The sequence below is a fragment of the Chinchilla lanigera genome, unplaced genomic scaffold (genome assembly GCF_000276665.1).
Source record: "Chinchilla lanigera isolate Chin_1 unplaced genomic scaffold, ChiLan1.0 scaffold00015, whole genome shotgun sequence".
Taxonomy (NCBI): Eukaryota; Metazoa; Chordata; class Mammalia; order Rodentia; family Chinchillidae; genus Chinchilla; species Chinchilla lanigera.
Window position 1 is genome coordinate 2,216,656 of NW_004955416.1, and position 27,693 is coordinate 2,244,348.

The 27,693-nt window shown below is 34.3% G+C and overlaps 1 protein-coding gene across 1 annotated transcript in view; it reads right to left on the minus strand.

Annotated features, from left to right (window-relative positions):
- Aqr (aquarius intron-binding spliceosomal factor) overlaps positions 1-27,693 on the minus strand; it is a gene marked incomplete in the record, with an annotated part of 89,935 nt that overhangs the window by 1,666 nt on the left and 60,576 nt on the right. Inside the window, 13 exon segments of the mRNA XM_013512621.1 lie at positions 1,469-1,582; positions 3,496-3,670; positions 6,377-6,462; positions 9,426-9,596; positions 14,335-14,506; positions 15,089-15,276; positions 16,301-16,372; positions 18,352-18,489; positions 20,226-20,435; positions 22,289-22,424; positions 23,689-23,798; positions 25,734-25,844; positions 27,623-27,693. Of these exon segments, the coding sequence (XP_013368075.1) occupies positions 1,469-1,582; positions 3,496-3,670; positions 6,377-6,462; positions 9,426-9,596; positions 14,335-14,506; positions 15,089-15,276; positions 16,301-16,372; positions 18,352-18,489; positions 20,226-20,435; positions 22,289-22,424; positions 23,689-23,798; positions 25,734-25,844; positions 27,623-27,693 (1,754 nt within the window).

A 27,693-nucleotide genomic window follows, 5' to 3' on the forward strand; every position in this document is an offset into this window, starting at 1 on the left:
AATACTAAAAACAATTTTTGAAAAAGAACAAATCTAAAGCACCCATGCTAATTTTAAGATTTACTGTAAAGCTACTGTGCTCAGGGTGGTGTGGAAATGGTGAAAAGACAGACACATAGATATAGAACAGAATGCAGTACATGGTTAATTTATTTTTTTGACTAAGATGACAAGAAATTCAATAGAGAAACACTGTACAAGATGTGATGTACATATGCAAACAGCACCCAACCGTACTGGAACCACACAAAAAAATTTACTCAAAACATACTGAACCTGTAAATATGAAACCTACAGCTATATAACTGCTGGGAGAAAAATTTTGTAGCTTGAGGTTAAACTAAATATTTTTACGATGTAAAAATGTGAATTCTAAAAAACTATTCTATACACTATACATCAAATTTTAAAACTGCTCTTTGAAAGACATTTGAAGAGAAAAAACAAGTCATGGACTAGGAGAAAATACCTGTAAAACACATACCCGACAAAAGATTTTAACTAGAATACATGAAAATCTCTCAAGTCAATGACAATAAAAATATACAATACGATAAAAAATGAACAAGAAATTTGAGCAGACACATCTTCAAAGAAGATACACAGATGGCAAATAACCACATGAAAAGATGCTCAAAGATAAATATAAATTAAAAAAACATACTAGATCATCACACATCAGAATTGCTAAAATAAAAAAGAAATGCCGCATTAAGTGTGTGTGGGGATAAGTAGCAACTAAAGCCTCGCAGGGTTAAAAGAGTGTAAAGTGGCAGCGCCACTTTAAAAAATAGGCTGGTGGTTTCTTAAAGAGCTAAACATATACTTAACATATTATCTCATCATTCTACTCACACGTACTTACCCAAGAGAAAGTGCAATGACTTATAAAGAATGCTCATAGTAGCTTTATTTCTAACAGCCCCAAATGGAAACAACCTAGATATCTACAAACAAGTGAGTGGGCAAACCACAGGACCCCTCAGAAAGAAAAAAGTGATGGAAAACTGGTACCCACAACATGAGTTAACTGCTAAATAAAGTAAGAAATAGTAGTAACCAGAAGAATATGTCCTGTATGATTTCATTTATATATATGTCTAGAAAATGGAGACTCTTCTGTAGTGCTGGAATTCAGATAAATGGAGGTCTAGAAAATGTGTAAGAGATTGATGAAAGACAAGGAGAGATGACAAAGTAGTACAAGGAAACTTTATGTATCTGTTCATCATCCTGATTATGATGGCTCTACAGGTATGTACATATATCAGAACATATCAAATTGTACACTTTAAATATGGGTACTTTATTATATGCCAAACTGAGTTTATATAAAGATGTTCTAAAAACAAGAGCGTTACATGAATAACAATGAGCACTGTAGTTGATTCCCCAGTTTAAAGATTCATTCTGTGAAAGAGAAGAATATTTCTCCAAGAAAAGTGAACAGTCCATTGCAGAAACTCACCTGGTGATAATGATGTGTAGTCCGTATGAAATGCAGGTACATGTTGTACACATAGTTTGCCATCTGGGGCATATTCTTCACTATCTGGACTTCCTGAGATGGTCTTTCACCATTCTAGAAGAAGGCAAAAGTACAGTTAAATATCCACTGAAAAGTCCTAGAAACCAACATGGAAGTCTGTTTCTCTTTCTTAAAAATAAGCACTGTTAAGGTCTGAGGTTGTAAGAACAGTACGAAGACACACGTGAGGTCCATGTGTGAGGATCTAATGAGTATTTCATGGAGTACAAACTCCATTTAAATTAAGAAAGTGTATAGGCTGGGAGAGGTATGAGTCATGAGCTTTTAGAACAATTTTGGGTTGGTAAGTGAAAGGTGGGTTTTGATCTATTACTAATATTGAAGAACTAACAAAAGAAGTCATTTGAATAGAGAAAAAAAATCAAAATGACCTAAAGTAGTAGTTTCTAATATTGTGTGTACTCCAACGACAGAATGCAAGATAATTCAGAAAAAAATTCTTCCTATTTGTGTTTCTAACATATAAACAGTTAACATGTATTATTGTTCAATATGCAGACATGAAGGTAAATATTTAAAAAATTTTTTTTGCAGACAGCGTCTCACTATGTAGTATGGCTGGCCTCAAACTGGCCATCTTCCTGCCCCAGCTTATGCGCTGGGATACAGGTGTGTACTGCCATGCCTGGCTCAGATGTTCTTTTTTAACTGCACTGTCAACCAGAATCACTTGGGAAAAACTTAATTGCATATCCCTGGGCTCTGGCCTCCATAGACTTTAATTTAATAGGTCTGGGACAGAAAGCTCTGACTAAAATTGTATAGAGTAGTTTCTGTTAATATGAAAAATCTTACTCTAGCAGTGTAAAATAGAAAAGCAAATGAAGGCAACATAAAATGTGTATTACTTCTTAAACCACCTTAAAATAAAGAAAAACAGCTTTTCTGCTTAGAGTCATTAATAAAATCTTATGTTTTCTTACTGTAGAGACCAATTCTGAAAACCACAGAGGTAAAAAAAAATATGTACTAAGACAAAAAATTTTACAAGTGACCAATTATTTAATAACCAGTTTACAAAAGGTTGAGAATGGCAGTTACAGCATGGTGTCCAAACTGCAGTGCCTGCCATTTCTTATATTCCACCTTTTCTTCCTATTTGTCCGAACAGGACTTCTTAAAATGAAAACAAAAATGCAGTTTAAGAAAAATATTTTCATTATTCTAAGACAAACACACAGAATTTATCTTATGTTTAAGGGGTGTAAGAAGTATACTATAAAATTTAAAACTTTCATTTTTCAGTTAAAAATTTTAAAATTTTATTTAAAATGTAATGGACCTTCTAGACATTTCTTAACTTTCGTAAAAGAAAACTGTAACAAAACAATTATTTGCCTCTGTGCAAAGAAGAACGTAAGGATAAACTAGGAAGTAAAAAGACTGGTAGGTGAGGAAACAAAGAAAGAGGAGGAAGCAGGAAGCCGAATGCCACCTCTCCAAGCCTGTGTGTGTGCCCATTTCCCCAAAATGTGAGCTTCTTAATAACTAAACTGTTAATTACTCTGTTACCAGTAAATAACTAAGTTTTCCTCACAGAGCTGAAGAAAAGAATAACACAGTGATTAGTAAAATGAACCTCCGACTGCCTGGGTTTTCAAATCTTGGAACCTCCACTACCTACTGATGCATAGTCAGGACTATTTGATTTCTCTTTGGTTTACTGATATATACAACAGGATTAATATGAAAGCTTACCAAACACATTTTTTGCTGAGATGAAATGAGATAATGTATGTAAAGAACTAGTTGCCTGATACATGCTAAGTACTTAATTGTTAGCTGATATTATTTTTTATGTAGAAAAATCTAATTCAGTTCCTTGTGTATGGGACATTCTAAATCAGTGACTGTTATTAGCTAATGTGTTCACCTATAAGAGAATCTAAATGTCCCACTCTGAGAATACTACTCCTCCATACCATGAAGAAAGAACTCTGTCCTACCTTTCTAGTGGTTGGGAAAGGTTCTGCTGGAATTATATGCAAATGAAGTGGGCGGGCCGTGAGCTGGCTGAAAGCTGGAGTCAGTTCAAAACAGTTTTGGAAGAGGGACACTCTAGCGAAGATATATAGTCCAAGTCTAGCTCTAGACATGGCCACCACTAAGCGACGAACATCCCTTTGGAAAACAAACAAAAAAATAATTAACACACTTCAAGATTAATAACATGTATGCTGCTTATTTTTTTCACATATGTTAGGTTTACTACTATATATCAGTAGGGTAGGATGCTGTTTATATGAACTTACCTATTAAATGAATGATTATACACTAAAAAGACCAGGACAAAAAAGCAGAGGGCAGTAGCATGAATGGGTGGGTTCCTTGGAGCCTTATCTTGAACAGAGGGTCATGAAGACCATCATCCTCTTTCTTAGTCCCCAAAAGAGGGCTGCACAAGAAGAGCACTTAAACAACACACTGTCACACTAAAGAGCACTGTCAAAACCACAATAAGAAAATAACAGAAAAGCTGCAGCCTCACTATTGTATCTGTATAGGTCACAGAATTTCCACTGAAACCGGAGCTGTCCAAATCAGCCAAAGACAACGATAACGAATGCTGGAAAAGGGACCAAAAGCATCTCATTACTCAGGGTTCTAAACAGGTCCACACTGTCCTCAAACAGGTCCTTGGAACTAGTGCTGATAGTCTGGTCCCACGAAACAGGATGAAAAAGGTGTGGGTAAAAGAAACACGACAGGCACTGTAGTTCGAAATAGTTTAGGAAGAAGGATACCAGTGAAGACATAAAGTTCAAGTTTGGCTAGGATATGGCCAATCCCTTAAACAATTAAATACAGTTCTACTCCTATATCTATACCCACGAGAAAAGCAAACAAATGTTCACATCAAAACTTGAAATGAACATTCACAGCAGCATTATTAATAGTCACAAAGTGGGAAAAAACAAGTATGTATCAACTGATGAATAAATAAAATGTGATATATATGTGATAGAGTACATTCTTCAACAATAAAAAGAATGAAGTATTGTTACATCTTACAGTATCGATGAACCTCAAACACACTGAGTTAAGTGAAAGAAGCCAGTAAAAATGAACACACATACACATATACACATATTGTATGACCCTGTTTATATTAAGTATCCAGAACAGGCAAATCTACAGAGACAGATAGTACCAGAGTAGATGCCAAGGACTGATGCCCACTTGCTACTAGTTATTGGGTTTCATGTTGGAGCAATGAAAATGTTCTAAAACTGATGGTGGAAATAGTTGGAGAATTCTGTGAATATACGAAAACCACCAAATTATACACTTAAAATAGGTAAACTGTACAATATAAAAATTGTATCTCAATAAAGCTATTCTTAAAATAGTTTTCCTTGGTGCCCTGAAATACCAGTATTTTCCTACTTATAAAAAAGACATGAAAGATGAGGTCTATAATCTAACATATTCCATAAGAAATCTGATAAGATTCTAACTAAGATACTTCAAACTAAGCTACCAGGGCAACTGATAAGAATCATAAGTCACAGTTAAATCAACATATTCCCTCTGTGTTCTAACACCACCACCACTCTGACCCCCAGATTTTCAAAAGGAAATTTTGGTAAAGACAAAGATGAATTTAGATAAAGTATTTGTGCTTGGAAAATTCTGATATGCAAGACAACCCTAAAATCCTGTTCCTTTTTAATCCTTTAGGCATTTTATCATCAGTCTCTTTTTCTGAAAAATGAAGGAAAAAATAGCATTTTACGAAGTCAGAGTACTGTAGAATAAGAAAAAGGAGGAAACAGTATTCATATATGCATAATGTGTGCTTTTCAGAGGTTTAAATTACATCAGTAAGCCATAAAGATGGTCAATTCAGGAGCTGGGGATTTAGCTCAGTGGCAAAGCACCTGCCTGGCAAGCGCAAGGGCATGAGTTCGGTTCCCGGTACCGGAGAAAAACCAAAAAAAAACCAAAAAAAAAAAAACCAGAAGATGGTCAATTCAGATAGGAGTTACAAATGTCACCAAGGAAAAGGAACTACATTTTGAGTTAAGACTCTAAATACATGCTTGATACTTCAGTAAATACGGCAAATGAACTATTTCACAATGCTATGACCTTGAGACAATTTTTAAAGTTATTATTTTTTGCTTACTCTTGCATAAAAGTTATCATTCTAATGGGATTTGATAAGTGAGTGAAGCTTCAAATAGATCTTGACTTAATGACAACACTGGAAGCTTGGGGTATTTTCTTTTTATATCGCCAAATAAAACAATACAATGAAATAAGTCATATGAGAGGAAGGTTTATCTAAAAATAAATCGCCGCTTTATAATAAGAAGATATTATTCCCGGAACATAAATACATCATGATAAATGATAAAAATAGATTATTGTTCGTTTTGAAAATTCTTAATCCTAAGAGAACAAATGGCTCCTTTATCCCCTAACACTGAAGCTGAAAGATTATATGCACAGAAAAATCAGAAACCCTACAATATGAAAAATTTACTTCTAGAGACTTTTTACTACTCTACTCTTCTAATTGCTTAGTTTCTAACAGATACAGGATTCGTTATGATTTCATGATAAAATGTTATCTCTGAATGGAACCAAAAAATAAGAAGAGTTATAATTACTGCAAGAGTAAAAAATTCAATTGTGACAATACTGGTGAATGACCCAAGAAATCTCATGTTACACTCTAACACAAAACGTCAGAAGTTGCTGTAATGTTTAACAATTATAAATATTAAACTTCAAAAATTACAGAACTATTTTGCCACTGACGTTCAAAATAAAAATAGGTAATAAAGCTCAATAATGTTTTGGAGGTTTTCTCCTACATACCTCAGATGGCCCACTGCTCTCGTTCGTACAAGAGAAAGAAGAATATAATCATTCTGTTGACCTTGAAATCTATCAACAGTTGTCACCTAGGAAGAAAACATGGGGAATATGGTATATTTTCAAAAATATAATAACAAGACCCTACAGATTATTTAAATAATGTACTAGAAATGACCATCTCACCCTTAAAATAATTAAGCCCCAAAGAAACTTAAGCATATGCTCAGAATTGCAAGAATGAGTAAATGAATGTCATTAAAAAATACCACTGTAACCAGAGGAGGCTGCGCCCTTACGTTATTCACATTTACAACACTTGTCTTTACCTTTACTAATTGCTAACAATAACTATTTTTGGAATTCACAGTTTCCCGCAACAGACTCCAGCCAAGCATCATGAAAGCGGGGGCTATGTCTAGCTTATTAACTGGTATCCCAGTTCAACACTCATATAGCATATATCCCTGGCACTTGTTCATGCCATTCCTTTGCAAAGAACAGTAACAACAATAGTCTTCATATTCTGTTTTGTGCAGTGTGAAAGTTTATGTAATATGTGGAGGTTCAGGAAGGTTTTAGTCACTAATATTGGCACTGAAACATTTAACCCCTGTCAATAAAAAGTTTGTTGTTCTGCTATACAAACGATAATTCACGGTTCCTCTACTTTAAGGAAGTTTTTAACACTTTTCTTTAAGCCAACTTCACAGGTGTTATCTACTTATAATAAAATGTGATTCTTAAATGTGTAGTGTGATGAATTTTGACAAGGTATACTTCCATGTAAATGCCACCATCATAAAAATTTCCTTCACCTCAGGCTCTTTTGTAGTCAACACTGCACCCTCCCAGCTTCAGGCCACCACTAATCTACTTTCTGTCACTATAGATTTTCAAGTTCTAGAATGCCATAAAAGCAGGACCCTAACGTAGGGACTCTGGTGTCTGATTTCTGTCACTCAGGATAATGTTTCAGAGAGTTTTCTACATGTTGTGCACACTGGATGTTCCGGTGAATGAATATATCACAAATTGTTCATCTAATCACCCGCTCAGGGACATGTGGGTTATTTCTAGTTTGGGGCTATTTTGAATAAAGCTGCACTGAATATTCAAGGACAAATATTTTTGTGGGCACATGTTTTCATTGCTTGTGGATATATGTAGGAGTGACATTACTGGGCTGAACAGTAACTGTATGTTTAACTTGGTAAGAAAGTGTCAGAATGTTTTCTAAAGTTGATATAACACATTACATATTCACTAGTTGGATGTTTCATTTCCTGAGTTCCAGTTGCTCCACATCCTTGCCAATACTTAATATACTGCCAATCATTAACTCATTCTATGAGATGTGCAGTAATATCTTATCATGGTAAATTCTGGGTGAGTCTTTTTTTGTATGAAGAGTTTGTTTAATTCATTTGTTCACTTCATACTGTGACTGTTATGTTACATGTGAATATTATACCTGGAAATTATGTTATGTTACACATGAGTATTATACCTGTTATGTTACATGTGAATATTATACCTGGAAATTGTTGCCAGCATGTGACCACACAGAGAACTTCTTTACAAGCTGGGCTCATATACTGAGAATAGCAGAGCAGAACCTTGACACCTGAACATGTCACTAAGCTGCCCTACAACTCAACCTTGAAACCACCCTACTACTACCTTCTGTTCTAAAAGACAATAACCTGAGGTCTTTCTAAACTTTCTATGTTTCAGTTACTGGTTTCTGATTTTCACTCTGTATTCCTTTTGGAGTACACTATAGTGTTTATTCCTCTTTATATTCTTTTTGATTCTGCTTTTATCCCTGTAGTTTTACTTTCTCCCAGTTCACATTTCATCTCCCCTAAAATTTTTGCAATTCTCTACTTTATAGCTTTTCCTTATGAAATGGTTATTTCATTGGGCATTTTTAAATTAATAGCAAAATATGTATTCAAATTTTCATCTGTTCTAGGTCAACTTGCTTTCTAGAGAATGGCTTTTACTGGCAGCTGTTTAAAATTTTTCTTTTCTATTTTGAGTTGGGGTCTCTCCATGTTGCCCACACTGACCTCCAGTTCTTGGGTAGAAGTGATCCCTCTGCCTCAACCACCTGAGAAGCTGGGACTACAGGTACATCTTGGTCCATCTTAGCCATGTACTCAGATTCTCTTCCTCATATTTTTCTACATGCAATGGACTTATGTTAGCTGCTTTTAGTATTCATTACTGAATAAGCAGGTTTCTCAGATTAGCTATGTGCAAGAGCTTCAGTTGGGGTGAATAGAGCTGTTTTCCAAATGCTGATGGTTTTTACAATAAAATGTTCTCTGCTTCTATACAGTCTACGTTTTGAAAATATAGCTCACCTGTAGATTTATTTGAACAGATCTGGGATCAGGAAGGCTTCCACCCTCACCCCAATTCCTGCATCCATTGTTGAAAAACAAGGATGTAATGTACATTTCTCATCTTATCTCTCATCTTCAGGAAATATTTTGCTGGTTCTTTAATACTGCTCTACTGAAATGTTTTTTTATGTTTTCTTTCTGATCTCAATATTTCCCTAAAAATGAAGTCTGTCCCCTTGTCCTCCCATTTTCCCATTACTTTTAGAGGATTGCCAAGAAAAGGTAAGTATCTTTTACACAGCCATGTTGAAAACCAGAGTTCTAATTTATAATTGGTAAATTTCCCTCAATATAATTTTACAATCTTCCATATCCCTGAATATAACTTCCTCTACACACACACACGTACACAAACTAAAAAGCATCCAAATCAAACCTTTGAAAAACGAAAAAGCTACAGTTCATTATTTCAATAATAGTATATAAATCATAAATGCAGTTATCCATCATCTTATCAATGAAATGTTTTAGAACATTTATTTCTAATATTATCAAGAAAAATCTTCAAGCTGGTAATTGAGACAAAGTTCACTGCAAACCAGAGAAATGTTGGATATGACTGTCATTCATTTGTAGTTCCTATTATTACACTCTATTACATAGTGTAAGGAGATAGTAAAATGAAGCAATACAATTACCTTATTTGGCCTTCCAATCAACGGATTATTCCCACATCTTCTATTGATGATGTCACGAATAAGATGCTTTTGCCCATTGTATGTTGTTAGAATACTAATTTTGTCCGCAGGGTAACCAAGTAAGCACATGTACATAAAAAGTGCTACTACATATTCTGCCTCGCCAAGATTCTGTAATGCAAATATAATCACACTGTGCGTTTATTCCTTTTTGTTTCAATTTGATAGAGAAAATGGCTTCTCTAATACATCCTGTTCACTTTGCATACCACAAGCAAAGAATTAATAACCTAGACAACTGAACACTTTTGATAAAACTAAAGGATAACCTTATGCTAGGTTAATACCAATAAATAAAAACTTTAGCATCTGCAATACACAGAACAGTCATAACATAAAAGTTACCAACTCAAAGACCTAATATTTCAGACAGAACAACAAATAGTACACAAAGTAATACAATTTTGTGCAGTGCACTACAACGGTAGCTATGGAAAGAATTTTTTTTATTTTAAGAAATAAAAGAGGGAAAACATTAACGAACAGACATCCATTTACAAAACAGTATAAGAACAATACAAACAAAACAGTTACAGACAAAGTTGTGGGAAATTAACAATGGCTATTGTATTACTTATTAATACCTTTAAAGTGGTTTCTCAAGAAAACAAATAGAAACATATAAGATTGATCAAACAAGTAATCATTAACTGTTCCTTTCTGTAGAACAAAAGAAGACACTAGTACAACTATGTTAGCTATCCTGTATACACATACTTACATAATTTCCCCTTTTTTCCCTTCTCTTTTCCCACATCCCAATTGCCCTTTACTTTTGAGCATTTTCCTTTCGTTTCACAATGTCTATCATATTTCCTAGTTTCTATTCACTCTTTCAGGTCTTATACTAGTGAGACAATACAATTCTTACACATGCAGGTCTGACTTATTTCACTTATGAGTATGGTCTCCAGTTGTGACCATTTACCTATAAAAGCCTCGAGTTCATCTTTCTTTATAGCTGACTAATATTCCATTATATAAAAGTATCACAATTTTTTTATCCAATCCTCAGTGGATGGACATTTGGGTTGCTTCCACAATTTAGCAATTACAAATTGTGCCGCTATGAACATGGATGCACATATATCACTATGATATGATGTTTTCAGGTCTTCTGGGAAAATACCCAGAAGGGCAATAGCTGGGTTGAATGGGACCTCTAGACCTCGTTTGCTGAGGAATCTCCAAACTGATTTCCACAGTAGTTTCACCAGTCTGCATTCCCACCAGCAGTGGAAAAGAGTTCCTATTTCTCCACAGCCTCACCCACATTTGTTATTGGCTGATTTCCTAATGACAGCCATTCTTACTGGGGTGAGATGAAATCTCAGTGCTGTTTTAATTTGCATTCCTCGAATGACTAATGATGTTGAACACTTTCTCATGTATTTCTTTGCCATTTGTGTTTCTTTATCTGAGAAGTGTGTATTTATCTCAGCTGCCCACTTGTGGATTGGGTCTTTGAATTTGGGAGGACTAATATTTTTAAATTCTTTATATGTTCTAGATAGAAGACCTTTGTCCAAGGGACAGTCAGCTAAAATTTTTTCCCAATTTATGGGTTTTCTTTTTACTCTGCTGGTGATTTCTTTAGATGTGCAGAAACTTTTCAGTAGGATGAGATTCCAACTGTTGATTCTTTGAATTATTTCATGGGCAGTTTGTTTTTTGTTCATGAACTCTCTGCCTACCCCTATGTCTTCAAGGTTTTTACCTATTTTCCCTTTATGGAAAGAAATTTTAACAAGAGGAATGAAGTAACTTATCTAAGTAGTAAGTACAGAATCCAGTCTAACAGCATTACACCTCCAGCAGAATTGTAACTGATCTTCAATTTTTAAAAATTTCATTTTATTTTTGTTCATTTTTTTGCATGTACTGGGGATCAAACCCTCGGGTGCTCTACCAGTGAACTACATCATTAGCCCTTTTTATTTTGTATGTTGAGACAGGGCCTTGTAAGTTGCCCAGATGGGCCTTAAATTTTCAATCCTTCTGCATTAGCCTTCAGAGTAGCTAGACTTACAGGCATGTGCCACAGTGCCAGGCTTTGATCTTCAATTTCTATACTGCTTTTCTATCTTTCTTATGTTTTTGTATGTTTTCTGTGTGTTCTGATTTTGTTCTCATGCTGATGGTTACTACCTCTACTAAAGCAAAGAAAAGAACGTGGCCTCAAACTGCTCAGGCCTGTTACCGTTACGAGACTCTTTGTTAGAGTGAGGGGGAAGGAGCTTAAATCCCAGGGCTTAACTGAGCTTGAGAGTGAGAAATCACACACAAAGCTCTTCAGTTTAGCAAAGACTAAATTCAAAGTACTAGAAGAGAGAGGATAGTAAAATGAGAACATAACCACAATATAAAAATAGAAAAGAAAAAAATAACAAAGATAAAAAGTTGGATTTCAGGCAAAGGCCATAGGAAAATTACTGGAAATCTTCTGAAATATCATTTATACTCTTGGTTCTTGGTGACACACAGTTCTTTTCATTTAAAGTCTCTAACTCTTTGGAAGATGGGAAAGAAAAGAAGCCACACGACTAAGTCTTTCCATTTTCTATATTGATAGCAAAATATTTTCATCTAAGTATCAGTCCTAGTACATATACAAGAACAAACTGAAAATCATGGAAATGACTATAATAAAAGGTAGGGCTGCAATTCAGCCTTCAAGACTTAGGTATTTTTGGCCACATTAATGCAATGAGTTCTCAATAAATAGAATCCATTTCTTTTTCATGTGAAAAATGAACACTGCTCAATCCGTACTCCACCCAAAGTATTAGCATTAATAATAAAACACAAATTTTATACAGACTCTTCCCCACTCTCGACCACTCCACCCTAGGGGCTGGTACCAGGGGTGGAACCCAAAACCCACACACTGAGCCCTTTTCATTTTGAGACAGAGTTTCACCAAGTTACCCAGACTGGGCTCGAATTTGCCATCCTCCTGCCTCAGGCTCTCAGAGTTCTGGTTCTGTAAGTAAGTACCACCATCATGCTTGGCTTGTAAATTATACTTCAACAAATATTTTAAATTTTGGCCAAATAAATCAAGACCTCTTCAAATTAGACTTTTATTCATTTATCCACTTATCCTCTCCCTGTGAAACACTTAATTCTTCGAAGATAATGCTTACATGTAGAGTGTTCTTACTTTGGTGAATAAAAATACTCTTTGGAAATATATTTAATAGTGACAATCATCATATGAAAGTATATTTATGTATATTTTCTTGTAATTCTAACTCATCCAGAGTTAGGATTAATGAATAAAAACCAGATAACCAATCTGAACAAGGTTTTGCATCAGTACTAATATACTGCTTCTCAGCTTTTGGCTAAGATCGAGCATAGTATCAGATCAATATCATCGTATGGCTCAGGTAATGACACTTCTCAAAAGGGAAATTCCAGAAACTAGTATGTAAAATATGCAGTAGGATATTAACAGAATCCTTAGTCACCTTCAAATATGGCCATTATGAATCATATAAGTAACTTGAATTAGGTTTTAATACTTTTCTTATATTTTGAGATATACACACTTTATTTCACATTTGAATGTTTGTATTTGAAAGTTACATATGTTTTCAGACTCGTAATTATACAGAGTGACTTGATTTAATATAATTCAATGTTTGGAGGGAAAACAGCATCATTACCAGTTATATGTACATATACGCATTTAAGTGTGTATCATGTATCAGTGATATATGATGCTTTTTCATGTATAACTCAAGGCTTATTTATATAATAACATATACTAGGTATTTTCCTATAAAGAGAAGAAAAAAAGAAAAACTTAAAGTAACTCCAAATGCAACCATTCTAAATAATGTTCTGTTTTGGTGCATATGCTGTGAGATCTTTTTGTATAGGTTGTCTGTATATATTGCTTCATGCTATGTTTTGTTTACTTTTTAAAATACAGTGAGATATCACAGATATACTTTCTAATTTGCTTTTCTTGGTCACTTAATATAGCATATACGGTTTTCTTGTCAATAAAAAAAGTTATTATTCTTAATGGCTACTCAGTATTTCTTTTACATAAAATAGGTAACACTTCAATCTACTGATACCCAGATTGTTTCTGGTATCCAAAATAATTTACAGCAATGGCTATTTTAGTATATAAGTTTTTGCAAATTCAGCAAATTATTTTCTTAGGATATTGCTTTTAATATATACTATATTACACATTATTTTCCTACCAGCATTGTGTGTGTATAGACTTTTCCCCAAATTTGCTCCAACACAAACTACTGCCTGATCCAATGCCGAATGACCATTGTAAATCTACTATCTTTTTTGTGAAGTACATATTCTTATGTCTATTGAGTTTAAAAATTAATTTAAACACATATATATTCATACATACATATACAGTATATTCAGAATTCAACCCATTATTTGTTAAATGTTAAAAATAGATTTTCTCTCAAGTCAGTATTTTTCTTTGTAATTTGTGCTTTGGCAAAACCCTTAGAAAGACTTTTGGCATAACACATGATCATCAGTACTACTAGTATTTTCAAGAGGGGAGGGGGTCTATTGGGAATCAAACTCAGGATCTCATGCTTGCCAGGCAGGCACTGCACCACTGAGCTAAACCCCCTGGCCCGTCTAGCATTTTCTAGTAAGTTTATAATTTCTTTAGTGTATCTTTAAGCTACGTGAAATGGATTTTTCCATATATGTGTTATGTGCAAGGTGGGACTCTAAACTTTGTTTTAAATGGTTTAGCTAATGATTAGCTAATGATTCAGTGTCAATAAATTAGGTAGTATTCAGCCAGGCAAATACAAAATAAACATAAAAGCTTCATGCTATTTCTTACCTGATAAAAGTAAGGATTAGGTTCAGATTCTCCCACTCCCTGAAAATCTTCAACATTAATGAGCTGGAAGTCATAGAGCAAGCCAGCATTTGCTGTACTGAACTCCGGCAAGAGCTGCACATGGGGTAAGTTTCCAAGGTTCTTGTACCGCCAGTTGTAGAGGTTACACAAGCTTTCCAAAGACAAATCCCCCAGACAGGAAAGATTAGCAACACGAAATCCCTTTTAAAATATCTAAGGAGGTTTCTATGGAACTATGCTTGCTTTAATTTTCATGGTACCCATTTTTGCTCACCCTTTTAGCAAGACCTAAAATGATACCTTTTCAAACAGCCTCCAAGAGTCAGAAGACTAAAGACATCAGAAAAACGAAAGCTCTATCATACTCTGAGGCAAATGCTATTGTTATACCACAAATTAAAAACTCGGAGACTCTCAAAACTGAGGACACTGGCAGTAACTACGAGATGCTAGTGGGACCTCTATGAAGTGAGAAATAGTATACTTTTGCTTGTTCACTTTTGCTTTAGATTTCAAAATTACACTGGCTATATCTTTTGGGGATATGAAGGAAGGGAAAGGTACAGTGAAAAACATAGGTTATAGATCACTTAAATTGATTTCAATTAATAAAATGAAAAAAAGCAACTACCAAGTTCCTGGATAACAAAACTTTACATGAAGATGATTACAAATAGTTGGATCATGGAATTGATGTCCTCAACAGAGGAGGTACTTTTCCCTGTCTCCTTACCTTGCTCTGGCTCTACCCTGAGCATCAAGATCCACAGTTGGAACTCCGACACGGACAAAGCGAGTGAAGAGAGACTGCTCCATGTTTGAATACTTCTGAAAGGCCATGTTCTTAATGACTGGCGGTAACTGGTGATGATCACCAATCATAATCCATCGTTTCAGCCGGCTAAATCCATCTTGAGGATTCTAGGAATGGAAAGCGAAAAAATGGCAAAAAAAATAGTTAATATATTATCCTGTTAGTTATCCAATTTATTGTACAAGAGACTGTTCTTCACTAAATGGCTTCAATTGCCTACAAATTCTCTACCTTTACTAGCTCTGCACAGAAGACTGGCACATTTTACAGGACAACTAGTGAACCAAGTATGGGGGTTGACACTCTGAGCTGATCGTGGGCAAGAAAGTGTGAAGGACTGAGAAGGTAAGCATGCAGTTGCCCTACTGTAACAGTCAGGGTAATGTGAAGAGGGCCTGAAGGTTCAGGTCAGCATTGCACCAAGAGAACACAGACAGACAGGTGCCCAGGAGAGAAATGGAAAAATGTCAAAGTAAACACCTTGTTCCACAATTATGCCAAGAACCAGTTCGGAACCTAAGACAGTAAAAACTACCTTAATTTCTTCTGCTATTACCTCAATTTTCTACTCTGTGCCATGAAATACATAAACTACATTACAAGTTCCAATATAGAAACAACTTCTGCTAATGTAGCTGTAAACTGAAATAGTCTCTACTCTTACAGTGGGAATTCTACATTTTGTTTTTAATGCATCCATAGTGAAAAATATTGTACAGTAAAAAATATTGCTAAAATATCACTACTTGAGTCAAAAATTTAGAAATAAAATAAAGCAATGTACTCAGAATATCAGAAACTTCTAGAAACAAGTCTAAAAGAAATGAAAACACTGGTTTTCTTTCCTAATTGCATAAAAATGTAATTTTCTTGATTAAAATTACTCTTTCAAAACAACTTTGCAGTTATAAATTACAAATTTTTTAGAATAGTTATCTTCAAAGCAATACAAACTACCCAATAATCCATGATTATATTAAGGTTAGTTTGCAGGCTTAAAAAAGAATCCCAAACAAAACAAAGTTAAGGAGAATATGTAACTGTGACAATTAACACCCCTAAACTATGTGGCTTTCTGATATTGGTCCTAAAAATTCTTAAAAGATTTTGGCTCAGATTTTAATTTCTTACCTGTAGAAGGAGGGGTATAAAAGTTTCTATCTCCAGAATTTGAGCAGCCTCTTCCATTAAAATGTTATCATACTGAAAAAAAAAAAAAAAAACTTGTCAAAAAACCCCCATAATATCATTTTAAAAATCCTATTAATTTCAGATAAATAGCATCACACAAATTACACAGTTTATGATCTTATTTATTATGTCCTTTGTATCTCCAATTCATGTTTTTAACCTCAAAACAGCCCTCTAAATCTATATACCCCATTGCAGACATCTTGCAAATAATTTCTTGGATTGCAGTATCTATTTAGTTCTTTTCAACTTAGTTTTTTAAATCCTACATAAGCAAGAATCAATTTATAAGTATGTATGGGGTCACTGCCATTGTTATTCTCACTGAACGTAGTATTTTGCCATCACTGTTTCACCTGGATGAATCTTACCCATTACAGCAATCCATTTCTGTTTTACCCTGGGCATCTATTTCATCTTTTACCATAGTATGTCAATATTACCTTCAAAACTCCCTTTAGAATCAATTTCTTTTCTCCGCTTCTACCAGCTCTCCTATTCTGGAACAACTCACCACAATGGCTGCTGCCAGCAACTTTCATATTAGTCTCTTCCTTTTTGTCTTGCTTCTCCTTAAGCCACTGGTAACAGTTACAGGGTCACGTTACCCCCTGGTTTATCACTTATAAAGGTTGAATTAGGAAAAAATCCTTTAACATAGCCTGCTCTAGGGAGTATAGGGTTATCTGTTTTATGTTAAGTAGATCTACAAGGTTTCCAACTCTAAGTTTGAAAAGTTAAATGTTGGGGCTGGCTGGGGATTTAGCTCAGCGGCACAGCACCTGCCTGGCAAACGCAAGGTCGTGAGTTCGATTCCCAGCACCAGAAAAAAATAAAAAAAAAAAGAAAAGTTAAATGTTAATATTAAAAATATTAAAAAATCCTATTATCACTAATACTAAACCTTTAGTAGAGTATAACATGATGATCGGTATAGAAGATTAATGAAAATTTGATAAGCAGAAAGCAGTACTTTTTAGAATTCACATGAAAAGCTGCATGAAAGCATAAAATGCTAGTTCAGATTGTATCATTTCCCCTTGCTGTCAAACAGATATGGCTTAATACTTAAAGTAATTTTATATGTCAGTCCCAAGAATAAAATATTTAGGTGAAAAATTCTCACTAATAACTTGCAAAAGGGTAAGTTCACACCAGTGGGATAAGTTCACACTACCTTTTAATAAATCATCCTATTTGTCCTACCTTGCAGCTGAGGAACTTTTTATCCAAGATAACAACAATTCTAACACCTTTAATTTATTTAGCACTATCTTTCCATGAGCTCATACATCTTAAAATTATCAGTTACTTTTATCAACAAATGAATTACTAACTTTGAATTCAAATCAGTACACAAAACCTATATTAAACAACAGTTGCATAAAAGTTAAATGATTTGTATTAAAATCTGAACGTAGCTCAGTATCAGTAACAAAGTCACAGTGAATCTAGAAATCAAAGTTTACTCCTCAGTCACTACATTCCATTTCAACTGAGTCACAGGCTGATGGGTTAGCGTGCCCTCCTTTTGTCATTATTAAATGGCAAACTCACTTTGATATTATTCTACAGACTAAATATAGGAACCCTGCACATGTACAGATGTCTCAGACTAAAACTATTATGAAATATTGTTCTTAAAACTTTTAGTTCTGTTTAGAGATTTTTTAACAAGTGATGCTTGGTAATAAAGCCTTAACAAGTATGAGAATCTGGTTAGATGACCATATGATTATAATGTTAATTAGTAGATGTTTTACTGCAGATTTAGAAAAACTAGACTTAAGTTCACTATTATACAAATATGTGATATTATTATCCATCTTTAAAAGAGACATTTTAAAGGAATTACAAATGAGAACTTTCATAAAAAGTGAGCTAATCAACAAGGGAAAATGCCTCAGTAATTAAAAAAGAAAAAAGGAAAGAAACAAAATTTCTAACCGAAAAGGGAATGAGTTAAGGAACTAAAATATGTAAGTCTGTACCTTGAAACCTAACTTGACCAGGTCATGTCGTTTTAAGGCAGCATGAGTACAGGTCATAGCAATGATCTTAGCTTCCTTCACCAAAAGGTACTTCGAGCGGTCCAGTCCACTTCGAAGTAGTTCAGAGGCTCGGAATTCCTACAGGAGCCGGGAGGGGTGTCAGTGAAAGATCACCTTAGCATAACACACGTAGTTAATGCATATAACCATACAATCAGTCAGTCCATCAGACTTAATTCCTCAGAAACTAATATATCAAAACTAAGCCTAATTAATAAAAATTTTATTGTAATTTAGATGTTAGTTGACTTCTAATAGGTGATATTCAAGCTATAATTTGGAGTCATTTTTGCAAAAGCTTAAACATTTCTATTATTTTTATAGCTTTTATTTTTGTTTATTGAGATCTTATGACATTAAAAAATAGTGGGTAAAATATCAATTACCATTGTAGCTGATTACTGTAAGTCCTTCCTGGAAAATAAAATCTATTGCAAATGTTCATATTGAAAGGAGCAAGGAATCAGTTACACAGGTGACAGATGAGCTGAGAAGCCAACCAGGAATGTAGTAACCCAGACACTGTCCACAGCAGGAAGACAGCGCTACCCTAGACTACGAAGGATGAAGGGTAGAAGTGGTCCGCTCAGAGCCCAGGGACTAGGGTCACAAAACCAGCTGGAACCACAGCAGCCTAGTCCAGCAGAAGCTGGAGCCATGGAAGAAATGAGACCCAAGGCAGAGAGAACCGAAGGAAAAAACCCTGACTTCTCTCTTTTCTCAGCCCCTGCCACAGCTCTTAGGATGTGGCTAAATTGAGCCAGAATACAGCTGAACTACAAAGTTGGCCCTTTAAACCTGCAAGGATCAGCCTGTGCCTAAGCATGGCAGAACATCCCCCAAAGAACAGAATGCAAGATGGACAGCAGGTGTGAGTAAAGGGCAAACAGGCCCAGGCAGACGACACGATATCAAGTTTTATTAAATCTAAACATGATTCATACTTATTTTAAATCTTAATATTTGTTGTCTTGTTTCTTAAACTAAATTAAACGTTACTGATATAGACGAGGTATCCTGTATATCCTCCTCACTCCCAAGGCTACTATTATTGTGAACTGAGTATATTTTATCATTTTCCTTTGTGTTTACATAATCGTAACATAATAAAATATTGTTTCTCAGGATTAAGTATATTATCATATTTTACATTTATTATTGTACATATCCATCCACCTACCCGAATATGCATTATTACTTATGGAATATCTATTATGTGCCAGGTACTGTTCTAAGAAGTAAGGGGAGAATCGTATCTAAAATATATAAAGACAAAAGCTAAGTCTGTGCCCTTTTTACCTGGAATGATGCTAAACCTTATTGAGGGGTCTGAACCTGAGTGTGATTGCTTTATAGGATTGCTGCAGGATATACGTAAATATATATATAAATCCTTTGTTGGACTACGTTTGGTGTAAGGGACTCAAAACTAGGAGTTATCTAAGGTGTCTTTAGATTCTCTGTCCTGTCTGTGTAGTGGTAATTCTTATCTTGCTCTAATATTGATATCTTTCATCTTGGCTAATACAGAAACCTATGAATGCCTGTGTGGCATTCTCAAATTCCCATGCAAAGAACTATAGTATTGTTAAATGTCCTGATAAAAGCACTGCTTTCTTAAATACAAATAATGACAATACAATTCATCTTAATTTTTGCTTACTTTTTGGATCACAGCTGTCCATGTTTTCAAAAATTTCATTTAAAAGTAACAATCTGATTTATAACATATTAATATTCCGTATTTACTTCATTCTAAAAAGACTGTTTAACCTAACAATCTTTGAAGGAAAATTGAAAGAAATGGAGGTTACCTCAAGCTGAGTAAAGATTTTCTTAATATGCCTAAAACATCCTTCAGCAATTTCCATGTCTTCTTCATAAGATCTGCCTTTAAAAATGGGCTGAGGAGCATTTGCAAAATACTCATGGAAGGGGAAGAAAGTGGATATTTCTGTAACATCTGGCAAGGCACTACCTTTATTTTTCACTTTGCTGATATATTCTTCCCAGCGAGACATCACCTGTAAACAAAGAACTTGAGGTTTACTCTGTCATCTCATTATGTTTTAAATAACAATGTTAAAAATAAATCTAGGGAAAATAAGATCTTCTAGGTAAGTAAAGAAGAAAGCTAATATCTGACCCACTAGAACTGTTTCTCATCCAAGTTATGACAGATCACACTTTTAAAAATTAACCTTAGGGCCTGAGTGGGGGGAGAGAGCTCTTTAAATAAAAAAAAATAGAAACTGGAAAGAACCTTAAGGTCATCTCATGCAATTATATCTCAGATATTTTAGATTCTCTGTCTATTCAAGATAGTTTAGAAATGTAGAGAACAGAAGACAAAAGAAAACTCTAGACAAAGAAAATTCCCATTTTTTGCATCATTTGCTTTGCTCCACATATAAACTCAGCTTTTAATCAATCCGGCATTTGTCAACCCTCCTACACTTTCATATATATTTTTTCAAATCTGTTTAGAACATTTATGAAGACGTTCTGGCTGAGTATGAGTCTACTGGAGAGCTCACCTTAGGACTTCAGCAATACAGTTTAATTATGAGTTTGATAATGCTAGCTATACCTCCACCGCCAGTTCCTCCTTAACTTCAATTTTTTAAGTTCTCCCAGTTTTTCCTGTTATAATTTCAATGTTTTCATAGGGTAGTCCTTAGATAGGCAGAATATGTGAAGAGCTAAATAAAAATATAAACCTTAGATCACACGCTTTCTGAATGAAGCTTGGAGGACAGGGCTTGGGAATTTGACCTAGTGTAAAACTTTCCTAGCGATGATTCTTGTATGTTGAAAATTGTTATTCTACACTGTGAAGCTTCAAGTTCTCTTTCTCCAAATTTATTACAAAAATCTTCACATCTATAGATCATGTCTCCCACTTTTCAAAGTAGCTTCTAAAAAGAGGAATGATTTTTTTCTGTCACACAAATAGATAAGCAAAATCTCTATGCCATCATCCCAAGTTTTGAATAGCTTGAGACTAATGTAGACGACTTTGCAAGACAATGTATGTCTTCCTTACTTCTCAGGAAGCCATCCAATTTGCTCATTTTGAATCCACTCAACTGGTTGAAGTATCTGCTTATAAAGAGCATAAGCCTATAGTTACAAAAAGCATAAGCCCCCAAATTTTAATGTTATCATTTATATCTAAAATGCCAAATAGCATTAGTATAGTGTGAACAAATGAAGTTTATAAAATCTTCGTTATTTGATTATACCTTAACCTATTAAAATTCTTAGCCATACTACTATTAAAAGTTCACCATTTTACTCAACATTTTATTTCTCACTCTTTTTCGTACCTCAGAAATTAACCTTAACAAAAGCAAAATGTGCATTTTAGTTCAACAGAAATTTTTAAGTTTTTGATCTTTAAGTTTTTACACAATCATTTCTAAGACTTAATTTATTTTGGAGCTTTAAAAGGAGCACACGTTTTCCTTCATTAGCTGATTAATGATACAATAAAATTACAGAACTGTACTTTATTATTTGTTACCACTTGGTAGCTACAAGATTTAGTTATATTTCTACAGTAATGGGGAGAAGGAGAGAATGGGAGGGGCGGAGAGTGAAAACTGTAATTGAAGAAACAGCAACAACAAAAATTTAAAAAGTAGCAACACTGGCCTTTTACTGAATGAGTCATCAAGCGGAGTTATTTAGAAAAGAAAATTGAATGTAATAAAAAATACACTTAACATTCATAAACATAGCTTTGACAACACCATATATTTTAATTTACTAAAAAAAATATAAGCTTTCAAGAAGAATCTCAAGAACACATCCCAGTTTCCAACTGGGGACCATATTATAATGCAGTATGACTTTAAAAACAATGATGTCTTACCTGATATAAGAAGAAATAGCCTGCAGTTTCACAGGTGTATGAGGCATCTCCTGGAACCCCTAGACTCTTTTGCAATCGTTTGACTTCTTCTAAAAGTTCTATTCTTCGAGCCAAGACATAATTAACTCTTCCATACCTAGAAATTTCAATTAGGTAAAAAAGGCAAAATTGTGTAATGAAGAGACTTTGAAGGAAACTGTCAGTTAAATTTAAAACAAAGAAACAAACAAGCAACTTATACCAGAAACTGTAAGTGGCCAAAGATGGGGAGGACAGCAGAAAACAAAATTTATGTTGACTTATAGTTGGCTGCTCTTGAGTTACTGTATACCAAAGTAACTTATAGTATACTCTAAGGTCCAGTCCTTATCTGCAAATGTGTTGCTAGTTTGTGTGGAGGGGAAAATCAATTATTTCATCTATTTTTTGTTTCCTTCATAACAAATCTTGCACAATAAAGGAAGGAGGACAGCACATTCTGGTGCTAGTCAAGAAAAGACAGAGCATATAGTTTACAGATTGGCTAACATAAAAGTAGACTAGGTTAGTTCTTAAGGCTTTGCAAATTATTTGAAAATGTATTTGCTCATCCTCTATGTATCTTGGCATCTACATATGCCATTCTCATCTACATAGCCTAGCATGTAGCTTAGACCCAAACCTAGCAGGGTCCTACACATTTGCTACATAGAGCGGAAACAGAAACAGAAGCCTGGAGTCTACGCTGTCCTCAGGGAGATAATCAGGAGAGAAAGTAGGTCCCAAATTGGAACCAGAATATGATCCCAAAGCACATAATTTTTTCCACAACAATTAAGAGGCTCCTATAACCCTTCACCAGTTGAAACTAAAGTAAAATAGTCTAACCACTGCTCTTCACAAGTTTTAAATATAAGACAAAGGAAGAAGTCATATTTCGCACTATTGAATAGTTCAGAGGCAGCAAGGAATGAATGACAATAAAAGAAGACACAAGACATGGCCTATGCTTTAAAGAAATCTTTACCCAGTAGCAAGGGACACAAATAAACATTATAGCAGGTTATTTCGTTTATTTATCTATACTTTAAATTATTTTCTACAATGAACACTTTGGTAATGAGTAAAAAAACTAGAAACGCTTGTAGAGTATGTAATAAAATGCCAGAATTCTTATGATAAAACAAGAAATTCTCTTCACAGGAATAACTGCATGCTTGAGGGAACCACTGCCTGAACACAGAAAACCAAAGCTGAGAGACCATGATCAGATTTTTAGGTCAAGGTATGGTCTAAATCAGTTACACCAGAACCTTTTAAAATAGTTTGACTATTCATCGCTCTCTTTACTTGGTGTTTCTTCAGTAAAGGAAGACAAAAACTTTTGTACGCTGTTTCAAAACTCCCAGCCATTTGCTCACCTGCTGAAATCCTTCTCAGTCTCCAGCTCTTCTTCTCCGTGACCAAGACGTAGTAGGTGCCGCTCATCAATGTCTAAAGCCATGATCTTCTCAAACAACTGGTTCAGGGCCTGGAGAATAAAGTAAAAAGGTTGACGGTGAGTTTCAAAGATTCAGGACAAGAAGGAAATAGTGCTTATGTTAGGTCATTTATATTTTAAACACAATAGTGCTTTTGTTGATTTATTATATTGCCACATATTTACACTTGGCCAAATAATAACTAGATACCATAAAAACCATCAAATCTCTGACTCTGAGGCACTACCATTTCCTAAAATAATTAATATACTGAGTATCATTTCACTCAACAGCATTTCCAGGAGCTGCAGAAAACTGAGAAAGTTTTTGCACCTGGAGAAAGTACAACAGTAGAATACACTAAGAGGACCGGAAAAAGGTGAAGTGCATTATTCAAATCTTTGGTTTAAAGTCTAATTCTCTGTATTATGAGCAGGCCACTCATTTATCACAAATAGCCATTTAGAAATCATTTCTTTCTACCTACAAAACGGCCATATTTAGATTTCCTCAAATCCTAGTATTCAGTATGTGAACAAAAAAATAACAATAATCCTGTAACCCTTTATTTATTCGGATAAAAAATAAAGGGTGATAAAAAATAAAGATGTCATTTAAAAATTAGTCCCTTTCAAAGTACCTCTTTTCATTTATCACTAATCCAACTCTCCCTATCAAGTCAATATCTGGTCCTGTAAACATTAGGTTTTATAACGTAAATACATTTTTTGCTATTGAAATTCTAGCAGGGTTCAGAAACTGAAGAGATTAACATGAATTTTCATGAACTTCCCACTATCCTAATTTCTAGTACTCACTATACAAAACTTAGGACCCAACAGATGAGACAATGTGAGATCAATTGTTATGCCAACTCAAGAACCACACAGATTTAGAAACCAAAAATACAAATTACAATTATAGAAAAACTACATTTCATTGTCAGTTAGAATAACATTGGAGGAGTACTTGAACTACATGTGCAAATGAAGATCTGGCAAACAAAATAAAGAAGAACTCAAGAAAAAAAAAAATCAACAATTTGATGGACCTCCAGAAGGATGAACTGAATTTAAAGGATCGAGTCAGTCATACGTAGAGAATACTATATAAACTCACATCAAGGCATGACAAAAGCTCATAAAACACACTATGTTAAAACAACACATAACATATTCTTTGTTCATTCTAAGACTTTACATATACATATCATTATTACAGAATAAATTTTTTCAATAGAAGAAAAAATTTGCTCCCATAATATCGCATTTCTTTTATCAAGATGAAGTCCAAACCAACCTCCTGATTGTACTACTCTTACAAATTCAGCACACTGCACAAAAAAACCCCCACAAAAATCACCATTACTTACAACTTTCCAAACATTATAAAAAATTATGGGTGAATAAACTAGATAGCAACATGTAAATAAATAAGATAAATATTGTAAATCAGATGAACAACAGACTAAGTGACATTCCCAAAACTCTATATTTCTTTGTAGACCAAATCAACTAAAGATAGGTCAACTGAAGTCATCATTAATATAGATCTGAGAAAATAAACACATCTGGAGGTTTGGAAGGCACACAAGTTTCAGTGTGTTTTATGGGATGCTCCAAGAGCTGCCTGTTAAAATATTTTACAAAATATTTTACAGAGCTAATAAATATTACTTGTTTCTGCTCACTTCTGACAGCTCCAGAGGGACAAACATAGCATACATCCTTCAATATAAGAGAGACTGTATTCACAGATAACTTCACAGGGATTTTAAATTAAATCCAGTATCAAGAGACTTTAGTCTTTTATTCCACCAAATGAAGAAAAATACTACTGGTAAGCATCAGTTAATTCTCTCAGTCCCAGAGCAAAAGCTCTGGCACATACAACACACACACACACACACACACAGCAAAAGCTCTGGCATGTACAACACACACACACACACGCTCACACTCACACACATACACAGAGTCATTCACCTGATTGGAATGGGTAACAATAAGAGTCCTCTGCTCTGGAAAATTGTGGTAGATGTTGGATATGATTTGTACTGCCACATCTGTTTTTCCTGTACCAGGTGGGCCCACAACCTAAAAAAATTGTAAACACATATCCAATATTAAGTTATCACATTACTAAAATTGGAAATTCTACAACTGAAAGACTAAAACACAAAAAAATTCATTGGATGGGCTCAAGAACATAGTGGGTAGGACACAGGAAGGGTTAGTAAACTGAAAGATAAATCAATATAAATTATCCAATGTCAAAAAGAAAAACATTAAAAAACTTCAAGAGACTCCTGAATCTATGGGATAACACCAAAAATCTAACATTAATAATACTGAATTCCTAAAAGGAAAATGTGTAGATTATGGAAAAAATATCTGGAGAAATAATGGTTGAGATAATAGACCCAAGAATATGCTGTTTACATGAAAATCACTTTAAATAAAATAAGAGGTAGGCTAGAAGTAAAACAATGAAGAAGAAATCATGCAAACAACTAATCAAAAGAAAAATGCAGTGCTATAGTAACAGCAGAGAAAGTGAACCGCAGAGCAAAGGAAGCTGCCAGTGACGGAGACATTACATAATAATAAAGAAGCCCATTCATCAAGAGGAGAGGATATTGAAGGTGCAGGCAGCCATCAACAAAAGCTTCAAAATATATGAAGTAAAGGTTAATGGAAATGAATGGAGAAAAAGATAATCTTAATATTTTTCTCTCAAAAACAGAAATTATTGTTTCGGTAGATGAAAAATCAGCAGATAGAAAAGAACTGAACAATACCATCAACTAAATGGATCTAACTGACAGTTATAGTTCAGTCCATCCACAAAACAGAAATCACATTTTTTTAAGTTCATATGAAATACACATCAAAAAGATCATACCCTAGGCCATTCGGCAAATCTTTTTTTTTCACTTTCTCATACATTCTTTATTTCTTTTTTTTATTTTAAAGATAAAAGAACAAACATTTACAAAATAACACAAAAACAATACAAGCAATACTATATTTCAGACAAAGTGATAGGAAATTAACAATGGCTGTTGTACTACATATTGATATCTTCAAATTGGTTCCTCAAGTAGACAAATATAGACATGTAAGATTCATCAAACAATTAAACATTAACTATTCATTTCAATAAAGCAATAGAAGTCAGTAGTACAACTATGTTAGCTATCCTGTGTACACACATATAATTTTCCCCTTCTTTCTTTTCTCTTTTCCCTCATCCCAGTTGTTTTTTACTTCTGAGCAGTTTCCTTTTGTTTCCCATTATCTATTATACCTCCTAATTTTTATTTACTCTTTCAGGTTCTTACACTAGTGAGACAATACAGTGTTTACACATGCGGGTCTGATTTATTTCACTTGTGAGTATGGTCTGTAGTTGTGTCCATTTACCAAATCTTAGCAAATTAAAAAAACAGAAAACAAAAGACTGAAATCATACAACGTCCTTTGACCATAATAGACTTAAAGCAGAAATAAACAAATGGAAGACAATAAGTAAATCTTCAAGTATTTGGACATTAAACAAACTTCTAAATAATGGTAAGGAGACCTTTTTTTTTGTAAAGGGCAAGAAAGTAACCACTGTGGGCTTTGCATGCTACACACCTCTGCAGTTGTGACACTAAAGTGACCATAGGCAATACGTATTAAAAAAGCATGACATATTCTAAGAAAACTTTATTTATTAATACTAAAATGCGCGGCAAGATCTCCACAAATACCATACTCAGAAATACCTACATTTAAGTAGAGCTTTTGTGCTTCAAATATATTCAAAATCTTGTGCTTACTTCTAGTTTTAATCCATGTGACAAAACCTATAACAGCGATTCTCTTACCATAGTTAGCCCTGGCTGCATCCCAGCACGGATGGCTTCTATTTGTGTATGAGTGAACTGAATTGTATTAC